The sequence below is a fragment of the Mobula birostris genome, chromosome 1 (assembly GCF_030028105.1).
Source record: "Mobula birostris isolate sMobBir1 chromosome 1, sMobBir1.hap1, whole genome shotgun sequence".
NCBI lineage: Eukaryota > Metazoa > Chordata > Chondrichthyes > Myliobatiformes > Myliobatidae > Mobula > Mobula birostris.
The window spans coordinates 23,913,923-23,939,141 of record NC_092370.1 but is presented as its reverse complement, the minus strand read 5'-3'; the positions used below and the strand labels follow the sequence as shown (position 1 = coordinate 23,939,141).

Sequence of the window (25,219 nt, the reverse complement as noted above, 5' to 3'; positions counted from 1 at the left end):
CTAGAAGACTAGAGAGTTGTTAATATTGTGCTTTTATTTGCAAAGGACTGTATTACAGTGCCAGGGAATTGTGGGCACAGAGCTTTACATCTGGCAAGGGAAAGTTACTGCAAGGGATTTGGAGAGGTGGGGCTATGGCATTTGGATTAGCCAGAACTGATTACATCTCAGGGCATTAAGAGTTTGGATTCAATCCCAGCATCCTCTGTAAGGAGCTTGTACATTCTCCCTGTGGAATGCGTGAGTTTCCTCCAGGTGCTCCGGTTTCCTCCCACAGTCCAAAGATGTACCTGTTAGTAGGATAATTGGTCATTGTAACTTGTCCCGTGATTAGGCTAGAGTTAAATCGGTGGGCTGCTGGTGATGCTGGATAGGCCTATTCTGCACTGTATCTCTAATCAAAAAAACAATATGGTGAAGGGGGCCAACCGCCTTCATTGGATGTGGATTTGGGGTTGAGAGGGTGAACAGCTTTAAGTTCCTCGGCAAAAACATCACCCAGGATCTCGTGGTCTGTACATACCAGCTGCACCTTTTTCACCTCAGAAGGTTGAAGAAGTTTGGTATGGACCCCCAAATCCAAAGAACTTTCTATAGGGGCACAATTGAGAGCACCCTGACTGGCTGCATCACTGCCTGGTATGGGAACTGTACCTCCCTTAATCACAGGACTCTGCAGAGAGTGGTGTGGACAGCCCAGCACATCTGTAGATGTGAACTTCCACTATTCAGGACATTTACAAAGACAGGTGTGTAAAAAGGGCCCACAGGATCACTGGGGACCCGAATCACCCCAACCACAAACGTACTGCAACATAAAAGCCAGGACACCAGGCTCCAGGACAGCTTCTTCCACCAGGCCATCAGACTGCTTAATTCATACTGATACAACTGTATTTCTATGCTATATTGACTGCCCTGTTGTACATACTGTTTATTACAAATTGCACATTTAGACAGAGACAAAACGTAAAGATCTTTACTCCTTGTGTATATGAAGGATGTAGGTAATAAAGTCAGTTCAATTTAATTCAATATTGAGTGCAAAATTTGGGACACCGTGTTATAGATGTACAATATGCTAGAGAAACCACATTCAGAGTATTGTGTGAATTTCTGGTTGCCTTACTATAGCAAAAATTAAGTTGGAAGGTAAAAAAGAATTCCAAAGAATGGTGCTGGGATTGGAGGGCTTGAGTTCTAATGAGAGACTGTAAAAGCTGTGACCATTTCCCCTGGCCTAAATGAGATCAATGAGTGACATTGTAGATTTTATAAAATCATGAAGGATATCGATGTCATAGATTGTCATAGTCCTTTTTGCAGGATCGGAGAGTCTAAAACTGGAGGATATAGGTGTCAGGTGAGAGAGGGAAAACTTAGCAGGGACCTGAGGGAGAAGTTTTTCACAGGAAGGTGGGTATATAGAATGAGCAGCTAGAAGAAGTGGTAGAGTTGAGTACAATTACAGTGTTTAAAAGACATTTGAACAGTTATATGAATAGGAAAGGTTTAGAGAGATATGGGCCAAATGCAGGCAAGTAGCACAAACTCAGACGGACACTTTGGTCAATATGGACAAGTTGGGACAAAGGGCCTGTTTTAGTGCTGTAAAACTCTGAATCTCCTCTTCCCTCTGTTGCTATTGTGTGCTGAAGCCTCAACATCGGAAGTTTGCACTAGAGGCCCTTTATTAATCATTGAACCATCTCCAATGCATATAGAGCACAGACACATTGCACAGGCCCTTCGACCCACCATGTTGTGCTGACCTTTTAACCAAGATCGATCAATGCTTTCCTCCCACATTGGCCTCCATTTGTCTTTCATCCATGTGTCTAAGATTCTGTTAAATCTCCCTAATGTATCCACCTCTACCAGCACCCATGGCAGTGTGTTTCACACACTTCCCACTATCTGCATATGAAAAAAACCTATCTCTAACATCCCCACAATACTTTCCTCCAATTATCTTAAAATTATTTCCTCTCGTATTAGCCATTTCCACCCTGGGAAAAAGGTACCAGTTGTCCACTCTATGTCTCTTATCTTCTTGTACACCTTGGTCAAGATACTTCTCATTCTTCTATGCTCCAAAGCGAAAAGCCCTGGCTTGCTCAACCATTCTTTATCAGATATACTCTCTAATCCAGGCAGCCTCTCTAAAGCTTCCACATTATTCCTATAATGAGGTGACCTCAACTAAACCTATATCTGCAAGATAGCTGATGCAAGTGTGCATCAGCTACATTCTCAAGTTCCTTGCTATTCTCTTTAATGTCGGTATTGATCTTGATTTCAAAGATTAGGAGTAATTGAGTTACCAGCAGGAATTCTATTAGTTCATTGTTAGAAGTCTAAATTTTCGGCAAATTTCTTAAAATATCTTTTGATACCCCTAAAATTGCTCCAGTTTGATACTTGAAAAAGCTCCCTAGAGTGTACACGAATTCCATGATGGCCATTCCTCATGGTAGTGCCTTAATTCTGCAATGCAGCTCTTTCATAACATTTGACATCAGCAATGTTATTTATTGAACTTCATTTGCAACGAAATTAATTTAAATGGAAGATTATTTAGAGTATAACTTTAATATTTTATCTACTTGAATCTATTAATGAAACTTTGTAAGGGCACACTTGTACATGAACTGAGGGAATGAGCAATTTATTTAAGCTTGCTGCAATTTTGAGTAAAAACTTTGATCAATTTCTTTGCAGGTTGCGAGCAGGTTTGTGTGACAGGTGTGCGGTTACCGAAGAGCATATGAAAAAGAAACAGCAGGAATTTGAGAATATTCGACAGCAGAATCTAAAACTTATTACAGAACTTAGTGAGTGGTTCTTAGGATTTATCTTGGGGAAACATATTTTTCTTGAAAAACTTTTTCTTACCTTTCTATCTCTTCGTTATCTTTAATCAACAGTGAATGAAAAGAGCAATCTTCAGGAAGAAAATAAAAAGCTCAGTGACCAACTTGAATCACTTGAACGCCAGAAGAAGTAAGTTTCGTGTGACGCTTGCATTTGTAACCTTCCATTTACTGTATATTTTTACTTTGAGATCTGTCTGACCTTTATTTCTTTGTCAGAGAAAAACTACATGAAGCAGTAGGTGCAGCAGATCACGATGATGGAATAATTCCAGGTTCTCCGATTTTATCCTTTTCCACCTCCGTGCTTAGCAGAATGCGAAGGAGAAAGGAGAAGAGCCATATTCGCTATATGGAACATACAAGTATAGATCCTACAGAGCTGCAGACTAATGGTACGAGTATCATTCGAGATGCATTGAATTTTACAATGTAAAATATATTCACACATTTAAAAAAAATTGTGTTGATGATTTGTCCAGAGAAACAAAATTGTTTTAGTTTTTTTTCATAAACTGATTTCTGCTATTTGTGCACAAGATTGTATTCATGTGAAGATTCCTTAAGGTTAATTTTTTGGCATCCGTTAGTCTTGTGAGACCATGGATCTGCGCCTGGAAAGTCTTCACTCTCCAGGGCACAGGCCTGGGCAAGGTTGTATGGAAGACCAGCAGTTGCCCATGCTGCAAGTCTCCCCTCTCCACGACACCGATGTTGTCCAAGGGAAGGGTAAGGGCCGATACAGCTTGGCGCCAGTGTTGTCACAGAGCACTGTGTGGTTAAGTGCCCTGCTCAAGGACACAACACGCTGCCTCAGCTGGGGCTCGAACTCACAACCTTCAGGTCGCTAGTCCAATGCCTTAACCATTTGGCCACTTGGCCACGTGCCCACAAGGTGAATAAATTGGCATAAATAAATTTATTGAATGCTACCACTAAAACTAGAACAGTATTTTAATCAGAACAGGACCCAACAAGACAGACAAACCACCAATCTGCAAAAGACCATAAACCGTACAGATACAAAAATAAATAAAGATAAATGAACAAGGACTAAAAATCAAGTACATGAGAAGTTCTTGAAAATGAGTCTATAGGTTGTGGGAACCAGTGATGGGGCAAATGAAGTGAGTTATGTTATTCCCGGTGGTTCAACATCCTAGTAATTGTGGGGTAATAACTGTTCCTGAACCTGCTGGTGTGGCTCCTGAGGGCCCTGTACCACCTTCCTGATGGCAGCAGCGAGAAGAGAGAATGACCTGAGTTGTGGGGGTCTTTGATGATGGATGCTGCTTTCCTGCGACAGCGCATCATGTGGATGTGCTCAGTGGTGGGAAGGGCTTTACCTGTGATGGACTGGGCCATATCCACTACTTTTTGTAGGATTTTCCATTCAAGGGCATTAGTGTTTCCATACCAGGCTGTGATGCAGCCAGACATTATAGTCTCCTCTACACATCCATGCTATTTTGTCAAAGTTTTAGATGCCACGCCAAAACTTCACAAACTTCCAAGGAAGTAGAGGTGCTGCAGTGCTTTCTTTGTAATTGCACTTGCGTGCTGTCCCCTGACAGATTCTCTAAAATTAATAACAGTGTGGAATTTAAAGTTACTGACCCTCTCCGCCTCTGATCCCCCAATGAGGCTGCTCATGGACCACCAGTTTCCTCCTCCTGGAGTCAATAATCAGCTCCTTGGTCTTGCTGACATTGAGTGAGAGGTTGTTGTTGTAGCACCACTCAGCCGGATTTTCAGTCTCCCTCCTATGTGCTGATTCATCATAACTTTTGATTTGGCCAGCTTAAATATGGCATTGGAATTGTGCTTAGCCTCACAGTCATAAATATAAAGTGAGCTAAGCACACAACCTGTGCTGATGGAGATTGTGGAGGAGATGTTGAAGCATATTGTGGGGTGGAATTGAAAATATAGCTCAGTTGTGTCGTAACAACAACCTGTTACTCAATGTCAGCAAGACCAAAGAGTTGAGTATTGACTTCAGGAGGAGGAAACCGGTGTTCCATTGATATGTCATGTTGAGGTTGTACAGGACGTTGGTGAGGCCTAATTTGGAGTATTGTGTGCAGCTTTGGTCACTTACCTACAGGAAATCTGTAAATAAGGTTGAAAGAATGCAGAGAAAATTTACAAGGATGTTGCCGGGTCTGGATGACATGAGTTATAAGGAAAGATTGAATAGATTAGGACTGTATTCTTTAGAGCGTAGAAGATTGAGAGGAGATTCGATAGAGGTATACAGAATTATGAAGGGTATAGATAGGGTAAATGCAAGTGGGCTTTTACCACTGAGGTTGGGTGAAACTACAACCAGATGTCATGGCTTAAGGGTGAAAGGTGAGAAGTTTAAGGGAAGCATGAGAGGAAACTTCTTCGCTCACAGGGTCGTGAGAAAGTGGAATGAGCTGACAACACAAGTGGCGCTGCGAGCTCAATTTCAATGTTTAAGAGAAGTTTGGACAGGTACATGGATAATAGGGATATGTAGGGCCGAGGTCCTGGTGCAGATCGATGGGTGGAGGCAGTTTAAACGGTTTTGTTATGAACTAGATAAGCCGAAGGGCCTGTTTCTATGCTGTTCTTCTTTATGACTATGCGTGGTGGAGAGTATCTTGATTGACAGCATCACAGCCTGGTATGGAAACTCCAAAGCCCCTGAATGGAAGATCCTACAAAATATAATCGATACAGTCCAGTCCATCAGAGGTAAATCTCTGCCCACCATTGGGCGGATCTGTACAGAGCATTGTCGCAGGAAAGCAGCATCCATCATCAGGTTCTCCCACCAGGTCATGCTCCCTTCTTGCTGCATCAGGTTGAAGGTACAGGAGCCTCAGGAATCACACCACCAGGTTCAGGAACAGTCATTACCCTTCAACCACCAGGCTTTTGAACCAGAGGGGAGAACTACACTGGCCCAATCACTCTACTGTTCCCACAACCTATGGATTCACTTTCAAAGTACTCTTCTTCTCATATCCTCTATATTTAATGTCTTTTTTCTTTCTTTTTGTTGTCTCTTTCACACTGCTTGTACATCTTGTTGGTGCCACCTGTCATTGATTCCGTTATGGTTATTGGATTTATTGAGTATGCCCACAAGAAAATGAATCTCTTGTATATGGCAACATATATGTAGTTTGGTATTAAATTTTCTTTGGGTCAATCTGAACTGTCTGCAGTCTGCACATGAGGAAATCGGGAATCCATTTGTACAAGGAGAGATTGAGGCCAAGAGCTTGAAGCTGATTGAATAGTTTTGAGGGGATTATGGTATTGAATGCCGCTCTGTAGGCAATAAGTGATATCCTGATGTATGCATCTTTACTGTGCATAGGTCCAGGGTTGAGTGAAGAGCCAATGAAATGGCACCTTCTGTGGACCTGTTGTGCGGGTAGGCAAGTTAGACAGATCCAGGTCACTTCTCAGGCAGGAGTTGATATGTTTCATCATCAACCTCTCAAAGCACTTCATCACAGTTGGATATAAATACTCAATAGTCATTGCAGAGGGTTACCGCATCTTCTCAGGCACCAGTATATTTGAAGCCTGCTTGAAGTAGTTGGATATCTCAGACCGCTGAAACGAGGTTAAAGACAAGAGAAAATCTGCAGATGCTGGATATCCAAGCAGCACACACAATGCTGGAGGAACTCAGAAGGCCAGACAGCATCTATGGAAAAGAGTAAACAGTCCACGTTTGGGCTGAGTCCCTTCATCAGTTTGAATCAGCAGTTTGGCCCATCCTATGTATCGTGAAGCCTTTGGACTTTATTGATGCATCCAGCATGTTTAAAGTGAGCCATTTCTCCATGAAACACAAAACACAGTAATTCCTTATCTCCCTCTGACATAGCAATCTTGCCCTTAAGTCCACAATCTTGTTCTCCAGTGACTGTACATTTGCTGAAAAGATACTGGGTAGGGCAAATTTCATTCCTCTGCGTTTCAGTCAGGCTTGGAGACCTCCCCTCCTCTCTCTTTTCCGGTCATGGCGATGTATCTTAGTCCGCTTAAAGCTGCCCTACCTGTATGCTTCAGAGTTATGTCTGCCAAGTACATCAGAAGATTGTGAAATCGCTAGCTCATTAAGATGGTTCAAAAGCACGTTGCTTAAAGGGAAATTGCAGGTTGCAGATTGCAGTGAGAGTAATTCAGAAGAGATACGTTTAGAAGTTTTGGAAGTATCCCGCTTCACATTGCTGTGGTTTACAGGTGCCATCTGGCTCAGCAGTAAAAAAAAAGCATCAAAAAGGTATTTTAAGTATATTCAAAGAAATATTTGTTACAGTGTTACAGTTATAACCCTACTGTATTGTCCAGTAACTTATGCTTACTTCTGTAAAGTTAAATTGTTTAAGCTGGCATTTTGTTTGTATGCAGAGAAATGTAAAGTGCTGTTAGGATCCTCCTCTGGTGTGACCCACTGCAAGCAGGATGAAGAAGTCTTAGCCCCAGATACCTGTGATCTTGGTACATTGTCAACAGAAAGTAAGTTCCAAACATTATCTGCTCAATAAACTGAATTTGACAGATGTGATAACTGAGATGTAAATTATTTTGGTACCTCTGGTAACCAGGTTTATCTAAATAAAAGGATTTCTGATCAAAACATAATTTGATATTTTGTATTTCAATCACAATAAAAGTATTTGGGGTAATTTTCTGTATACCATACCTCATCCCCTTCCCAAACTAATTGCATTGTGATGCACGAGTCCATTTTCTATCCTTTGCTGTACTGACTTTCTGTTGGAGCTACTCTGCCCTTTCTCTTTGAAATGCTGGGCCTGGCTCGAATACAGCCTTGAGAGTTAGATTGAAAGTTGGCTTGTATAAATGACTGAAGATATAAGATGATCAAAGTTTGGACACATATTCACTCAGTAGCCACTGTATTCAGAACGTCTGTGTATATTCTCTTTACTGCAAATAATTAGCTGATTATACATGTACAAATAATGCAAATATCTAATCAGCCAGTCATGTGGCTGTAACTCAGTGGATAAAAGCATGCAGACATGATCAAGAGGTTCAGATGTTGTTCATACTAAATTTCAGAATGGGGAAAAAATGTAAGTGACTGACGGTGCAATGATCAGTCTGTAGAGTTTACAGAGAATAGTGCAGACAAACAAAATAACATACAGTGATTGGCAATTCTATTGGCAAAAATGCCTTATTAATGAGGGAGGTTGTCAGGAACGCGACAGTAACTCAAATAACCACACGTTACAACAGCGGTGTGTAGAAAGACTTCTCTGAACACAGAACATGTCAAATGTTGAAGTGGATGAGCTACAGCAGCAGAAGACGATAAACATACTCTCACTGGCCACTTTATTAGGAACATGGCACAGGCTCAACATCACAAGATGGGTCTGTTTCCTATTCCTTGGCCTATGTGTCCCAAGGTCAGTTAATTCTCCAATGCTGTCTGGTGTTATAATATGGACTTAAATGAACAGATGCCAAGTTATGTAGCCTAGAACCCGTCTGTCATTAGTGACATTAACCTACATTTGTCCAGAGCAGATGATGCTTGCTGATCATCATTCCACCGATAAAAATCTTTTTACATTTTTCTTGCTTCTTCCCTATTACTAGAACCTCAAACCCTCTGGTTCCTTGCCTGGACTGAACTGTGCTTTAGTCCCCAGACAGGCAGTGACTTCAGTAAGGTACCCTACAGCACATTCAGGTGACCCCTTGCCCTTGTGCACTTTTGTATGTGCTCAAGCTTTGATTTTTATTATTTAAAATTGTAACTTCATCACAGTGATTTGCCTCCTATCCCGTAATTTCATTCTTGTGACAAATTATTTTTGTGACATGGTATCAAAGCCTTCCTGCAGTGAAAATAGATCATATTCACTGAATTTTCCTGCCACCATGCCTGTTCCTAACTAACAAGTTCATAAAGAGTAAAAGGTAAGAAGTAGTCATTCATATGTATGACTCATTTTGACGTGCAACAGATCTGTGCATGGGTTCCATTTTTCTTGCTTTCAAAATGGCTTCCACCAATTTACCCACAAGAGATATTCACTGAGTTTTAAATAAACTTCCCTGCTATTTTATCTTCTGCAACTCCAAGTGAACCTTTTCCTTAATGGACATTGGCAACCTTTTGATTGTTCTTGTGTAACTTTAAAAAAAAATCTATTGCATAAGTTTGCTTCTATGATGCAGACTTCCTGTTTGGCAACTGGAGAGCATAACTTTATTGCTACCAAAAGGAAAGAAAAAGAAATGAAAATAGGTCTTATTCTATAATTGATGTGGCTGTCAGAAGTGGTGAAAGCAAGATCCTTGTGTTTCAAAACAAAAGTAAATACACACTTCAAAATGATTAGAATTATTGGAACAAGGTAAGGAAACGGGACTTAACCTCAGTTCTGATTCAGAGGATAAATACAGACGCTATATATAGAAAGTTTCATCTCTGCTTAAAATGCTGCAATACATTCCAAAGTCTTGGAGAAATGATATATTTTTAAAATGATTCCAAATAAAATAATACAAAATTGGAAGTGATGTGCCAGTTTTCTGTTGGCATCATAGCAAAACTGGCTTATCGCTTTATTGCCTTATAAGATATTCTCAATAATTCTGCAAAATTTCAAGTATCAATCATATGCATCCTGCTACTTTATTATACTTCATTGATTTTTATTGGAATTTCTAAGATAATCAGTTCCTTTCTTTGGAAACGTCTAACCTGTTTGTTACAGCTCTGTTGTATGTTTTTGTTTTCAGCAGTTGCAGTGTTTTATTCTTGCTTTGTCATATGCCTCACTTAGTTTTCTCTTCAACTTCTAGCCACAAAACAACCAACAGAACAATCATCCACACAACAGAATAGCATTAACCTAGCTGCTGTTGTAGCAGAAACATTAGGCCTTGGAATTAAGGAGGAACCTGTAAGTACCACAAGTATAGCATTTAGTCATAGTCATACTTTATTGATCCCAGGGGGAAATTGGTTTTTGTTACAGTTGCACCATAAATAATAGTAATAGAACCATAAATAGTTAAATAGTAATATGTAAATTATACCAGTAAATTATGAAATAAGTCCAGGACCAGCCTATCAGCACAGGGTGTCTGACCCTCCAAGGGAGGAGTTGTAAAGTTTGATGGCCACAGGCAGGAATGTCTTCCTATGACGCTCTGTGCTGCATCTTGGAGGAATGAGTCTCTGGCTGAATGTACTCCTGTGCCCACCCAGTACATTATGTAGTGGATGGGAGACATTGACCAAGATGGCATGCAACTTAGACAGCATCCTCTTTTCAGACACCGCCGTGAGAGAGTCCATCCCCACAACATCACTGGCCTTACGAATAAGTTTGTTGATTCTGATGGTGTCTGCCACCCTCAGCCTGCTGCCCCAGCACACAACAGCAAACATGATCGCACTGGCCACCACAGACTCGAGAACATCCTCAGCATCGTCCGGCAGATGTTAAAGGACTCAGTCTCCTCAGAAAATAGAGATGGCTCTGATCCTTCTTGTAGACAGCCTCAGTGTTCTTTGACCAGTCCAGTTTATTGTCAATACGTATCCCCAGGTATTTGTAATCCTCCACCATTTTATGTTTTTATCAAAAATGCTAAAGCCATGATATCAGTTATTGTGGAACACTACAAAGAAAAATAGTTTAGTTCTATTCAGAAAACCGATGGTCTGTGGATATTTAAAAATATTTAATGACTTTTGTATGATCTTATTTAAACTAGGATTGGTTAGATAACCCTTGTTGTTCTCTGTTAAAGGACTCGCAGAGTCTTCTGAATTCATGTCGGGACTTTCCCAAGACCACAAAAATTCCACTGGAAAAGGATGGGAATCAGGCAAATTCTGACCATTTAAATGACTGTGGCTCTGGGTATGATGCATTTTAATATTAACTTGGAGTGTTATTTTTCTCGGAATTTTGAGTGGTAAATCTCTAAATTGCTATATAATTACATAAGATTGTACCCTCCTAGTGAAATACAATTTTACAATGCTTGAAATACTCAGCAGGTCATGCAGCATCTGTGGTTAAGAGAAATGTGATTTTCATGTTTTAGGTTGAAGACCATTTAACAGTATTCTCAATTTTAGAATGATATCATGAATATTTGTGTCAAGTAACTAATTAGAGAATAGCAGGAGTTTGTGGTACAGAACAGAGGGATCTGGGAATACAGATACAAAATTCCCTAAAAGTGGCATCACAGGTAGATAGGGTCGTAAAGAGAGCTTTTGGTACATTGGCCTTTATTAATCGAAGTATTGAGTATAAGAGCTGGAATGTTATGATGAGGTTGTATAAGGCATTGGTGAGGCCGAATCTGGAGTATTGTGTTCAGTTTTGGTCACCAAATTTACAGGAAGGATATAAATAAGGTTGAAAGAGTGCGGAGAACGTTTACAAGGTTGTTGCCGGGACTTGAGAAACTGAGTTACAGAGAAAGGTTGAATAGGTTCGGACTTTATTCCCTAGAGCGTAGAAGAATGAGGGGAGATTTGATAGAGGTATATAAAATTATGATGGGTATAGATAGAGTGAATGCAAGCAGGCTTTTTCCACTGAGGCAAGGGGAGAAAAAAACCAGAGGACATGAGTTAAGGGTGAGGGGGGAAAAGTTTATAGGGAACATTAGGGGGGGCTTCTTCACACAGAGAGTGGTGGGAGTATGGAATGAGCTGCCAGACAAGGTGGTAAATGCGGGTTCTTTTTTAACATTTAAGAATAAATTGGACAGGTACATGGATGGGAGGTGTATGGAGGGATATGGTCCGTGTGCAGGTCAGTAGGACTAGGCAGAAAATGGTTTGGCACAGCCAAGAAGGGCCAAAAGGCCTGTTTCTGTGCTGTAGTTTCTATGGTTTAAAAAGTACCTTTGTTCAGATTTCAAATTGGAATACAATGGATTCCAGTTAATTAGGGCACGTTGGGGCTAGTTTGGCCCAATTAGCCGGTTTCATGGAAATAGTTAAAAAGGTGTAAAAAAGACAAGCTATCGTTTAACTGAATAACAAATTATGTACTTAAGTGAAAGACAGAACAAGTTAGAACACTACCAATACTCCTGGTGGTTATCTGTCGTATTCACCAATGACAGGAAACCTGTGCAGGAGAGTTTTTAAAGTTGAAAAGCTGTTGTATTGGGCAAGTTCTACTCTCCCAACCTCAGAAGTCCAGGTCCAGTGGTACGAGTAAACGTAACCACTTGGGTCCTCCTTGGTTGCAGTGGATGACCATGGCTACTCTGCCTCACCATACCCTTCACTCTCCACATGGCTTTGCAGAAACGCCTTCCTGGATATTGGATCTCATCTGACCAGACTTGGTATGCTAGAACAGGCATGTCCCTATCCCACCAGGGTATAAGATCCGCCGGCTACCCTCACCTGGTTTAGCCCACCTGCCGAAGCAATATACCAGTGTGTGGCCACTGTTGCATGCAAACAGTTACTTGGAGCTAGAGGTGAGGGCTGAGTGTCTGGTGGGGACCAAGATGATTGTCGATAACTTCAAATTCCTCATAGTTTCTAACTTGCTTTTCACTCCTGGCCGTTTCTGGCATCTCCAAGTCTGAATGCTTGAAACTGCAGTGAGCAAAACATTTCTGAATTGTCTTGCTGCTTATTTCTCGCCAACTGTCGGTGACAAAAATAGCTGCTTTTTGAACACAAACGCACACTAGTAATGCTATTTAAAAACTCAAGAGATGCTGGAGGAACTCAGCAGGTCAGCCAGCATCTATGGAAATGAATAAACAGTCAACATTTCAGACTGAGACCCTTCATCAGGACTAGAAAAGAGAGTACATTATTAGTTGTCCCAAATAAGCGGCTGTCCCAATTAACGGGAATCCACTGTACTAATTTGTGTTTTGAGCTTAGTTATTTAAGAGTACTTCAATTTTTCCAATTTCACATTACAAATAGGGGTCCATACCAGTGGTCAGAAGCTATTAGTAAGCAGAAACATGTCTACTTTACAATGTTTTTTTATTAGTGCGTTGCTGTCTTTGTCCAAAGCCTGGACAATTTTGAATATTTTGCATTGATGTTCCTAACAGGGTGATACAGCGCCCTAAACAGTGAAAAGCAGGAACAACCGCTATAACCTAAAAATTAAATCTTAATATAATTAATTTAAGAATTTAACTTTAAACACTGTGCTTTTTGTTTTGCTGAACATTATCCTATTCAATTATTTCCATGTGACAACATGCTCAGAGCAAAAGGCCATTGTTAAATTTTAAAATAATTAAGCAGGCACTGGGTATAATAATGCAATTGTACAGATCCATATGAGTCAGTCAGTTGAATAGAATAGCAGACATTAGTATCTCTATGCTTCTAAAGATGTATGGGCCATAGATTTAATAAATCAGTAAGTTATTATAGGATCACATGCCTCTCAATTACTTTTAAAAAAAAATCAGTAATTTTTAAATCATTATCAGGATGGTGGGCATATCAGTATACCAATAAATGTATATAACAATGATTTACTGTCAGTACACTAATGTAAAAATGAGAACCAGTGAACAAAGTTAAGATGTGGAGACTAGAATTAATGGATTAAGTGAACATAATACAATAGCAAGTATGGGGTGATACCAGTGAATTAGTAAACAGGTGTAGAAATACAAAAGTAACTGTTGCTGGTAAAGCTAGAATAAGAAAGAGATGGTGGAAAGAAGGTGTAAATATAGGTGTACCTAGTGTCACTTTATGAGCAGATAATTTACTGTATGTACTGTATATAAGCTATCTTTTGTATTTGTATTCATTGTGTTATTTTTATTGTGTATTTTTTTGTGCTGCATTGAATTTGGAGTAACAATTTTGTTCTTTACGCTTGAGTCCTGGAAATGACATTAAACAATCTTGAATCTTTATCTTGAGGTCCAACTACAGGAAAGATTGCTGCAGGAGCAGTAGTCAGTGTAAGTGAGTGAGGCCAGAATTTGCCACAGGGTCAAGGGGAGCATTGTCTGAGTTATACAGTTCAGCAGCAGAAGAAAGTAAGAATTTTTTTAAGTAGCTTTTGAGCTTTGTTTAGTTCTAGACAAGAGTAGGAAAGGTTTCTTTTCCCATCAATTTTTGTAATGGGAACTGAAAGTACAGATGTTAAGTTTTCACAAGAGTTGAGCCAGCAGACCTAGTTGATGCCATAACTTTGAAGCTTTTAAATGGGTGAATTTGGAGAAGTTAATTTTTGCATGGGGTCTGGAGTTGCTCAGAGCAAATAAAGTGGATTTTTCTTGTGTACTAAAGCTTGACAACAGGGGAAGTGAGGTGAAAAGTAAAAATAAATCGACTTTTGGCCTGTGGATACCACTCCCAGATTGACAGCAGGTAGAGAGGAAAATTGGTACAATATTTCAACACATTTGCATAAAGAACACTAAATTTTGAAGTTAAAATGGTTAGGGAAACAGGAGGGATTAATAATAGTGACTGGTTTGGGAGATCTCTGATCTCTACAGCACTCACTTGAGGCAAGGCAATGAACTGATTGGGGAATGTCAATTACAGAAACTGAGAATTAGATGTTATTCCAAAATATACTTACCGGTATACATGTGGCAGGTGTGTTGTTGCTCCAACAACACAGTTAACATAAAACTGAAAAGCAATGTCCTTCAAATGCAGAGGATGCTTTTAATACTGAATTTTCTGTTGAGAGCAATGCCCACAAAATGCTGAAGGAACTCAACAGGTCAGGAAGCATCTATGGAGGGGAATTAACAGTCAATGTTTCAGCCTGTGACCCTTCATCAAGACTAGAAAGGAAGGAGTAAGAAGCCTGAATAAGAAGGTTAAGGATTACAAGCCGGCGGTTGATAGGTGCAGCCAGGTGAGGGGAAAGGTGGGTGGATGGGAGGTGCTGGGGGTTGTGGACTGAAATGAGAAGCTGGGAGGTGATAAGTGACAAAAGTAAAGGGCTAAAGAAGAAAGTCACTGATAGGAGGACCTTCTTAAATTTTCTTATAGAGTTTCTCGTGCATCAGAAGCAGATGAAAAGTCTCGGAGCTGGGTTCGTTCTCCTGTATTTGGAGGTTCTGCCAAAGGTTCCTCTGATTTTGAAGTAAGTAGATTGCTTAATCATAAAATTTTCATTCACAAGTCAGAATTGCTTTAACCTGCTTATGTACAAAACCTAAAGATAGCTCTTATTTTCCTCTTTGATCCCAAGGCAAAAATCAATCCATTCCTTGAGCAATCCAAACTGGGTGGACCAAAAATGACAAAAAAGCTCATTGAAATTAAGACTGATGCTGCCTACCCACCCCCATGCACCAGGGTGGCAAAAAGGAAAAAAATGGAAGATGAGGATGATTCTGCCACTAATTGTGAAAAGCCTTCATTTAATAAAGAAAATCTTCCATCAACAGGTGTTTCTCTGGACGATAATGTTGACAAGCCTTTGGACTTATCTGATCATGTTTCTAGTGGCCGATTGGAAGATAGAAGTTATGGAAAAGATGCAGTGGATAATAAATCAATTAAAGTTTCTCTGCCAGAATCCCTAAAAATAAATTTAAAGGCCATCAATCTCAGAAGAGCCTGCAATGGATTAACCAAGGATTCTCAAGGTGGTGCTGCTTATCTACAAGAAACCTTTGAGGCATCACATTCTGATAGATTTCAGGATACTAAAGAGAAAATTGTGAAAAACGGAGGAGGTGGAGATTTGTCTGATAACAGAAAACCTGGTAACTCTACTCAGAATGAACAAGGCTTTAGTGACTCGAAGGTATGTTTAATGTTAGGTAACCCCTCTGGGAATGTGTTGTACCTTCTCAATGCAGGATAAGAGATTAATATGAAAATCATGCTCATTTAATTAGTTACTCACCCTTGAGCCTATTCTGCCAAAGGGATGGAGCATGATCATTGGAATTGGTTTATTAGTGTCACATGTGCTGAGCTACAGTGGAAAAACTTAGTTGTACAGATCATTTAAAACATAAAAACAATAGCAGAATACAGAAGAGTATAGTGTTTCAGTTATAGAGAAGTATAGAGCTAGTAGACAATAAGGTGGAAGGATCCACAGTGAAGTAGATTGTGAGGTCAAGAGTTCATCTTTTACATACACCTATTTTAAGAGTCTTACGACAGCAGGGTAGAAGCTGATTTGAATCTAAGGATGTGTACTTTCAAGTTTTTTTTTAATCTTTTGCCCATTGGAATGGGGGTGAAGAGAGAATGTCTAGAGTGGGAGAGGTCTTCTGAAGCAAAGAGGTGTATGGACACAGTCGGTGGCGGAGAGGCTGGTTTTCACGATAAACTGAGCTGTGTTCACAATTCTCTGCAATTTCCAAACGGTGCAAAAAGATACAAGAAAGGGGCAAGATACACAAGAGAAGGGTCTTGGCCAAAACCATCAACTATTTATTTGTTTCCATGGATGCTGCCTGACCTGCTGAGTTCCTCCAGCAATTTGTGTGTGTTGAAAAAGATTCAATTCCCCTGTTAAAGACTCTTTAATGAATGTTTTGTACATTAAAGATCTCAACCTCTGCAGCATATTGGGAGTTTAAAAATGCAATCAATGTAAATGCAGAACTTGTTCTTTGACTCTCTTGAGTTCTAGCTGGAGGGAGACATGGAACCGGTGAGCTCGCAGGGTATATTCTGTGCCAGGTTGGTGTTGCAGAGTGGCAGTAAAAATAACTTGCTTCTATTTTACTCTTTCCCCATCCCAGCTGGAAGAGTGGAAGCTCCAGGAAAACACACTTGAGAGTGGGGAGAAAAGAAAACATTAATTCAAAGGCCCCATAGATAGGACAAGATGTGACACTGGGAAGCTTAGTCCTGAATTTCTGTGCAAGTTTGAACAAATATTAATCGTATGAATAGAATATACATTTAAATCATGGCATCTGGCCACTTTTAGAAATTTAATTTATAATTTCATGATTTCATAAACTATTGTTTGCATGTTTTGTGCCTAAAAATCAAAGAAGTATTTTGAAGTTTTGTAAAAGGAAACATGCCAGCCAATTTATACACAAACAATAATATCAATAATGCAATAGTAATAAAACGATCATTGCTCTTCTTCTGAGTACTCCCACAGGATCTCTTGCAGGGTATAATGTTCACAGTACTGACAAAGGTTTGCCTGGTAAGCTTTAGTGAGGCAGTAGAGTGTCTGCAAGTTTAATACAAAACTAGTAATAACATGTTTACCTTAACACCTAATGAAATACATTTTACAGTATAGCTGGAGGCATACACAGGACAGTCTGATAGAGGTAGAATTAAAAATAGTAGGCAAGAGTCCAGGCAAATACCATTAGAATCATGGAATCTTTTATTTCACCTGAGAAGGCAGGGAGTGCCCCTCTTTACCATCTTATTCCAAATCAGAGTACTTCCCTTAATGCCAGCTAGTTTGTTTTCAATTTAAAGGGTGGGCCCAAAGCTATAGGTTTCAGGCGCAGTGGAGGCAGTGCCAGCACATGTGGGAGGAGAGAGGGTTTGGGAATTCTTTGAAGGTAAGCGTGGAGGTACAAAGACATTATCAAGAGGATGTGGTACTGAGAATGAAACCTAAGTACTGGAGAACAAGAAAGGCAGGTCAGTGACAGGGTAAAGCAGAAAAAACATGGTGATCAGCGAATTTGGGATTAAAAGGGGTGGGAAAGACTACAGGAATTTGAGAGACTGAATTGGGGGTGGGTGTAGCCCTATCCCTTAGACTGAATTAATAGAAAAATAGAACTCCACTATGGATGGTCCCAAGCCTGGCTGTGAAAGGAGGGTTGGGCATTGGGCTAGCAATGCCAGCCCATAAAAACCCAGAGCAACAGAAGCTCCAAAGACCTCATTCCTGGGAGAGGAAGGATCTTCGCCTTGGAGACGTATGAAGTCGTGTGGTGAAAGCAGAAGCCAAAGGCCAGTTAACCTTTGGCCCAGGACAGAGGACTCTGGCAAACTGCTGTCAATGGCCTATGCCCAGTAGGGTTAATGGGATTAAGAAGAAGTGCAGATATTACACTGTTACAGATAGCTTACAGTCTGTTACCAAAGTAAAAATAGTAGCAAGAAAGTAATTGAAAGCCAGTTCTGGCATGATTAAAAACATGAGTTGGAGTTTTGGCAAGGGAGGGAAATATACAGGAGCATATATCAAAAAATATCAGTGGTTAGTGAAGGTTGCTTGAACATTATTTGTTTCAGGTGTAGAGCAGGTCAAAGAGTTTTGGTTACTGTTTGATCTTGGAAATCTAACAGCATATTAAAGTTTTATACCTATGGTCTTGTCTGAAGTTGTAGCTGGGGAGGCTACTTGGCTCTGGGCAAGAAATTGTGTTTTATTGGAGCAGTTCTATGCCATCAGTCCAAATTGTAAGCCTCCAAAACTTTTTCTGTCAGCTATTTGAACCTGAAATGAAAGTTTTAAAAAGATCCTTTATCAAAATTGGGAATGGAAGAGAAAAAAGGGTTGAAGAATTTTTAAAAAATACTACCAGGCAGGTACAGCAGGCAGTTAACAAAGAAATGGCATCTAGGTCTATAGTGGAAAGGGTTTGGAAGTTGGAAAGGGCAGTTATATGACATGTTAGACCATAAGGCATAGGAGCAGAATTAGGCCATTTAGCCCATCGAGTCTGCTCCGACTTTCCACCACAGCTGATCCCGGATTCCACTCAACCCCATACACCTGCCTTCTCGCCATATCATGTTAACCCCTTCATTCCTGGAATCATCCTCGTGAACCTCCTCTGGACTCTCTCCAATGACAACACATCCTTTTTGAGACATAGGGCCTAAAATTGTTGACAATACTCCAAGTGTGGCCTGACTAGTGTCTTATAAAGGCTCAGCATTATCTCCTTGCTTTTATATTCTATTCCCCCTGAAATAAGTGCAAACATTGCAATTGCTTTCTTTACCACAGACTCGACCTGTAAATTAACTTTCTGGGGGTCTTGCACGTGGACTCCTACGTCCCTCTGCACCTCTGATGTTTGAACCTTCTCCCCATTTAGATAATAGTCCGCACTAAGATTGAAGTTAATAACTCATCTCATTCTACCCTAGGCCATGAACTTATCAATTACCCCGATGAGTTATTAACTTCAACTTTCCGCATAATCACCCAAAGAGTTGAACTGCATGTGCATGTAACAAGAGCTGTATAACTCATCTCTTTCTACCTTAGGCAACGAACTTATCAATCACCCCTGCTGTGGACATTTTCTGGAGGTCCAAGATCCGTATGCTCCACGACCACTGGACTAAGTGTGTACATGCAGGAGGGAACTATGTTGAAAAATAAATGAGCTAGGTTTCAAAAATTGACTCCTACCTTAGGCCACAAACTTATCAATCACCCTTCACATAGGAGGCTGAGTTGGTGGTGGGGTGGAGATATGTCTCTATCAAAGGAGGTGTAAGGTACTCTTTCCCTTCGCTAGCCTGCAGGTTATATTTTGGTGAGGTATAGTACCTGCTTAGTTCTCCGATCGGGGTCAAGTGAAGCCATGGGAGCAGGTGGCGGATGGTCCTATGAACAAGTAGGATAGTCCTACTTGTGCAACCATTGATAAGTAGGTGTCAGTGAAGAGTATTGATAATGGCTGGGGGCATCCATCTTGTAAGGATTTTTCCCAGTAGAAGGCAATGGCAAACCATTTCTGTAGAAAACTTTGCCAAGACAATCATAGTCAAGACCATGATCACCCACGTCATATGACACGGCACGTAATGAATAAATGAAGGAGGCTGAAGACGCTTTCTCATTAAATATGTAGAGAAGTACAACACAGGAACAGGCACTTCATTTATATTACTATTTGATTATAAGACCATTCTACCATGCAATGAATATTTATGTTTGTAATTATTTGCCTTCGGTTATTCATTTTCTTGAAACAATTTCGTATTCTCAGGATTTTGAAGTCAAAATTTTAAAAAGGAAAAATTCAAAAACTACATCCAAGGAGTCTACTTCGGTGCTTCAGCCAAATCCCTGTGCGACTGTTACACTGTATATAAATGATGACAAAACTGGTAGGTTAGTTTTCCCCTTGTAATTGAACTGGAAGTCATTATTCCTTTAATGTAACTTAAAATTTTGAGAGCTACTGGATTTCATACCAACTGTATACATGCATGAGTTAAGTGCTCCTTTATAGAGGAATAACAGTATAACATAATAACAGCATTGGAAAGGGTACAGAGGAGATTTATCAGGATGCTGCCTGGTTTAGAGAGTATGCATTATGATCAGAGATTAAGGGAGCTAGGGCTTTACTCTTAGGAGAGAAGGAGGATGAGAGGAGACATGATAGAGGTGTACAAGATAATAAGAGGAATAGATAGAGTGGATAGCCAGCGCCTCTTCCCCAGGGCACCACTGCTCAATACAAGAGGACATGGCTTTAAGGTAAGGGGTGGGAAGTTCAAGGGGGATATTAGAGGAAGGTTTTTTACTCAGAGAGTGGTTGGTGCGTGGAATGCACTGCCTGAGTCAGTGGTGGAGGCAGATACACTAGTGAAGTTTAAGAGACTGCTAGACAGGTATATGGAGGAATCTAAGGTGGGGGCTTATATGGGAGGCAGGGTTTGAGGGTCGGCACAACATTGTGGGCCAAAGGGCCTGTACTGTGCTGTATTATTCTATGTTCTATGTTCTAACATTTGTAATGTTGCTCATTGAAGAGAATATCTTTGTTATACCGAAGGAGAAACTAAAGTAGATGAGAGAGGAAAGAGTGCTAAACATAGAACATGAGCAAGATCAGCAGTGAATACCAGAAGGGCACATTCTGAAGTAATTTGGAGTCCCTGTAGCAAAGTGGTTTCCACTGAGTTTTGGTAGGGAGTCCTAAAATTTTGACTAAATAATATGTTTTTGCATCAGGATGATGTGGATCTTGGAGGGAAACTTTGTGGTCTTTGTGCGTGCTGCTTTTATCTACTTTTTGGTTGTAGACTTTAAAAAATGGTGTCAAATGGTTGCTTGAGTCTTGGTGCCTGTTTCTTTAATGCTGTCCCTGTGCCTCCCATGTTTTTCCCCTTTTACTGCATCTGCCACAACATGCAGGTACTTTTTTTTACACCCAACTTTATTTCTACCAGGGCAATATATTCTTCACCTTACCCATAGTCTTATTCCTGTGTTTGCTGCAATACCATAGTCATAGTCATACCTTATTGATCCCAGGGGGAAATTGGTTTTCGTTACAGTTGCACCATAAATAATTAAATAGTAATAAAACCATAAATAGTTAAATAGTAATATATAAATTATGCCAGGAAATAAGTCCAGGGCCAGCCTATTGGCTCAGGGTGTCTGACCCTCCAAGGGAGGAGTTGTAAAGTTTGATGGTCACAGGCAGGAATGACTTCCTATGACGCTCAGTGTTGCATCTTGGTGGAATGAGTCTCTGGCTGAATGTACTCCTGTGCCCAACCAGTACATTATGTAGTGGATGGGAGACATTGTCCAAGATGGCATGCAACTTGGACAGCATCCTCTTTTCAGACACTACCGTGAGAGAGTCCAGTTCCATCCCCACAACATCACTGGCCTTACGAATGAGTCTGCTACCCTCAGCCTGCTGCCCCAGCACCAAGTAATCTGGTGTCCTGTGTTCTCATCTGCATTTAACTATGATTGGTAGATGACTGAAATTTTGCGCCTGTTGATAATTTTCAGCGAGAAAATCTGAAAACATTCAGTGGAGCATAGATCCAGAAGTAGACCTCTCCGATTGTAAGATGGATACTTTAGAACTGGAATTGAAGGTAAGCTATCATTTTAATTATTATTTTAGGTTACTTTCTCGTTCTTATTTTGAACCATGGAACTTGACAGCATAGAGAGAGATGGTTAGCTCTTTACTGGAGCAAACCAAGACTCAGCCCACAGCCTTGTTCTCTCCCCAGAATCTCCTAACCTTTTACTTTCTCAAATGTTTCCCAGGTAGAGAAGGATTTTGGTAGATTTTCATACTGCTTATTTTTGATTGCATGAATAACACACTATTCATATCTAATAAGGCATAGGAATCAGCTGCTTCCAGACCACAGCTAATTAACTATGTCTGCCAAGTACACAACCTTCTCAACGGGGAGTGGTTGGGAGGGACGGCAAAGTGAGGGAAGTACAGGTCCCAGTGTGCAAGAGTACAGGAGCTTGTCGTTTGTGTCACTGAGCAGCACTGGAGAAGGATAGAACTGGAAGTAATGGACAGTATTGAAGCAAAGAAGTTGGTGGATAGCTTTTTAAGTAGTTGTAAAATTTTATCTATTTTATTTTTATGACATTTTTCAGTGATTTCAAAATCACAACATTTTATTTATGAACAGAAATCTAAAAATGACTACTAACAATGGCAATATAATATAAGCAAAACCTAGAAATAATCAGTGGGTCATTCGGTATCTGTGGGGAGATAAACTTAATGTTTCAAATGGTTGGTGGTCTGTGGGAAGGTCATCCACTTGAAACATTAACTCTGTTTCTCTGTCTACAGATGTTCTGCAGACCTGCCACTTCAGATCCTGTACTCCCCAACATTACTCAGTTACACAGTTGGCCAGGAGAATTTACAGATGGTTTATCAATTTGTCCAAATGGGATCTTCATCCATGGGAACAGTTTGTTTTCCAGAAAACAATAAACTTGTCTGTACTGTTTGTAGTCATAAGAAAGTTAGCAAAGGGAGTACAACAACTAGCTTTATTTTCTTAGACAAGTAGTAAGACAGTTGCAGCACTTTTCAATTATTTATATTGAAATTCTTGAGTTGTAATTATTGAAGGAATTGGTTTAATATTCTGACAGCCCAACAGACAACTATGGACAGATACACCAGATATGGATTGCACTTTCGTGAGTGAAAGCATATTATTGAAAGCCAAAAAAACAAGAACAGACTTGACCACTGGTGAGTAATTACGAAAGGTAATGAATTATTCTTTTGATTTATTCAAGGCTAACTTTAGTGCATGAGGCATAGATAGTGGATAACTGGAGGTTTTTTCCCAGGGTGGAAATAGCTAATACTGGGGGGCATAACTTTAAGGTGATTGGAGGTAAGTATGGGGGGGGGGGGGTGGTATCAGAGGTAAATTTTTTTACACATGGTGGAAGTGTTTCTTGTGCAGAGTGGAACACTCTATTAGGGTGGTGGTAAAGCAGGTACATTAGGAACATTTAAGAATCTCTTAGGTCATGGGTGTTGGAAAAATGTAGGGCTATGTAGGAGGAAAGGAAAGGGTTTGACTTATCTTAGGAGTTTGAAAGGCCAGCACAACATTGTCGGCTGAAGGGCCTGTACAATGCTGTACCGTTCTATGTTTTATATGAGCAATGCTAAGAATTAATGTGAAATTCATCATCTTGAAACTTAAAGTTCACATTTCACTTTCAAAGAAATATATTTTTAAAGGTTTATACAACATCATTAGTTTTTTTTTGTAGTTGAGGAGGCAGTATAAGATGTATGAGGAAATTGCAACAATAATGAAAAATATTTTCCTAAACACGTAGTTGCTGGGAGCACCAGGAGCGTTGTACCAATTACACAATGGTAATAGGTAATAATTCTTAACCTGGACCAGCTGCAGCAAAGCAGGCTGAAGTATTGGCAGAGAAATGTGGCTACTTTTACATGGATGGAGAGATTTGGATTTATATCAACACAAAGTTAAGAACATGAGTTTAAAAAAATCCATTTCACCCCTTCAGAATGTCCTTCCTCTTGACTCAGATTGGGTACTCTTATTATGGTTTTATTCCCCCCTGCTTAGTGCTGTAATCATGTTGATTTTCATTTTTAAAATGTGCTGTTGAACTTCTCTCAACAGCTATTTTAGGAAACACTGTTCCAGCCTTTGGAGTGAAAGTGCACTTTCTCTCAATATAATTCAGGAAATATCACCGATTTGCCCACTGAAGTAAGATCTGTGATCAAGTATACTTGCAGGGTTTACCTATTGCACATTAATTACAAAGCTATTTTTTTTGTAACTAGCTGGATACATTTGAATACAAAGAATAATTGTAAACAGAACAGTCTCAATGTGACCAGTGGCAACTAACTGGATACTTACTGCAAGTATAAGTTCATGGTCACTGTTTCCATTTATTTTTATTATTTGCAGAAAACATCAAAAGTTTAGCAATTGTACAAAATATGGAAAGAATTGTACATTGCAGAAAATTTATGAAAATTGATGGAGTGTTTTTGAGATTTTGGTATTGATTTGGAAATTGGACCAAAATTGAGGTATTTTGTTTATTATTGCGAAATTCAAAGTGGAGAAGGCTGAGAGTGGAGTGCAAAATGAGTTGCAGCGTGGAACAAGCCTTTCCGGCCCAATGAGCCCAGGAACCCACCTATTTAATCCTCATCTGATCATAGGACAATATGCAATGACCAACTAACCTACTAACCAGTACGTCTTTGGACTGTAGGAGGAAACCAGAGCACCCGGAGGAAACCCATCTGGTCACGGGGAGAACGTACCACCTCCCCTTTACAGATGAAATTAAATAGATTTGAGTGCTGTAAGAAAGAACATAAAGGAGGAAATTATTCACGACACTTGTCATAACATGGCCCTCTGAAAATGCCAGGCAAAACCTTCACTGAACGATCATGGAATTGAGCTCAAGTCACAGGATGTAACAAACAGTGCTTGCTCCAATTTATGGACCCCAGTATCCTATTTGGAATATGGAGTGGGTATAGGAGATGACAGGTAATCCACTGGACAGATAAAAATAAAGACAGGAAGTGTTTTTTAAAGGGCAATTCTAAATTAACTTTAGAGGTCATTAAGGTCTTCAAAGGAATAAATAAAGTGTATCCCTGACCTGTGAGGTCAGAGATATAAGCTGAAGAATAATGGGAAGAAAAAAAAACCTAATGCGTAGTTGAAATGTAACTAGGTGCAAAAGCAGCATAAAAACTAATGAAGGATAAAACCAAATTTATAATGAATTGCAAGATGATGAGGTTTTTTTTTACACCGGACTGAATTTTTAAAAAGGATTAGGTAGTTGGGGAAGACGGTCCATGATTTTACATTGTCTTGATGGATGTAAATGGACATTTCTGGTTCAATCCAATTTTTTGTTATTAAGTTAGCACAACAGTTGCTAGCTGTGATTGGTTGTCCGTTGCTGCTTTGTGAGCCAGTCCTCATTCCATCAACATGGCAGTGGTGTGCTGAGCAGTTTTGCTGTATTATTTTAAATATTTTTGTTTGAATCGGTGATACACCTTTAACTTTGACTCTAGATCACTGTAAGAGTTTTTATTCCCAACTTTCTTTTTTGGCT

General features: G+C 39.9%; 1 protein-coding gene across 4 annotated transcripts in view; it reads left to right on the top strand.

The window, feature by feature from the left end:
- Window positions 1-25,219, top strand: part of rbbp8 (retinoblastoma binding protein 8) — a 141,359-nt gene that overhangs the window by 100,679 nt on the left and 15,461 nt on the right. For all 4 annotated transcript variants that reach the window (XM_072251297.1, XM_072251472.1, XM_072251213.1 and 1 more), the window contains exons 5-15: window positions 2,722-2,834; window positions 2,928-3,003; window positions 3,093-3,268; window positions 7,275-7,382; window positions 9,714-9,814; window positions 10,671-10,783; window positions 14,899-14,992; window positions 15,101-15,661; window positions 19,812-19,932; window positions 21,584-21,672; window positions 22,715-22,817. In XM_072251297.1, the coding sequence (XP_072107398.1) occupies window positions 2,722-2,834; window positions 2,928-3,003; window positions 3,093-3,268; window positions 7,275-7,382; window positions 9,714-9,814; window positions 10,671-10,783; window positions 14,899-14,992; window positions 15,101-15,661; window positions 19,812-19,932; window positions 21,584-21,672; window positions 22,715-22,817 (1,655 nt within the window). The remainder of the gene's footprint in view (window positions 1-2,721; window positions 2,835-2,927; window positions 3,004-3,092; window positions 3,269-7,274; window positions 7,383-9,713; window positions 9,815-10,670; window positions 10,784-14,898; window positions 14,993-15,100; window positions 15,662-19,811; window positions 19,933-21,583; window positions 21,673-22,714; window positions 22,818-25,219) is intronic.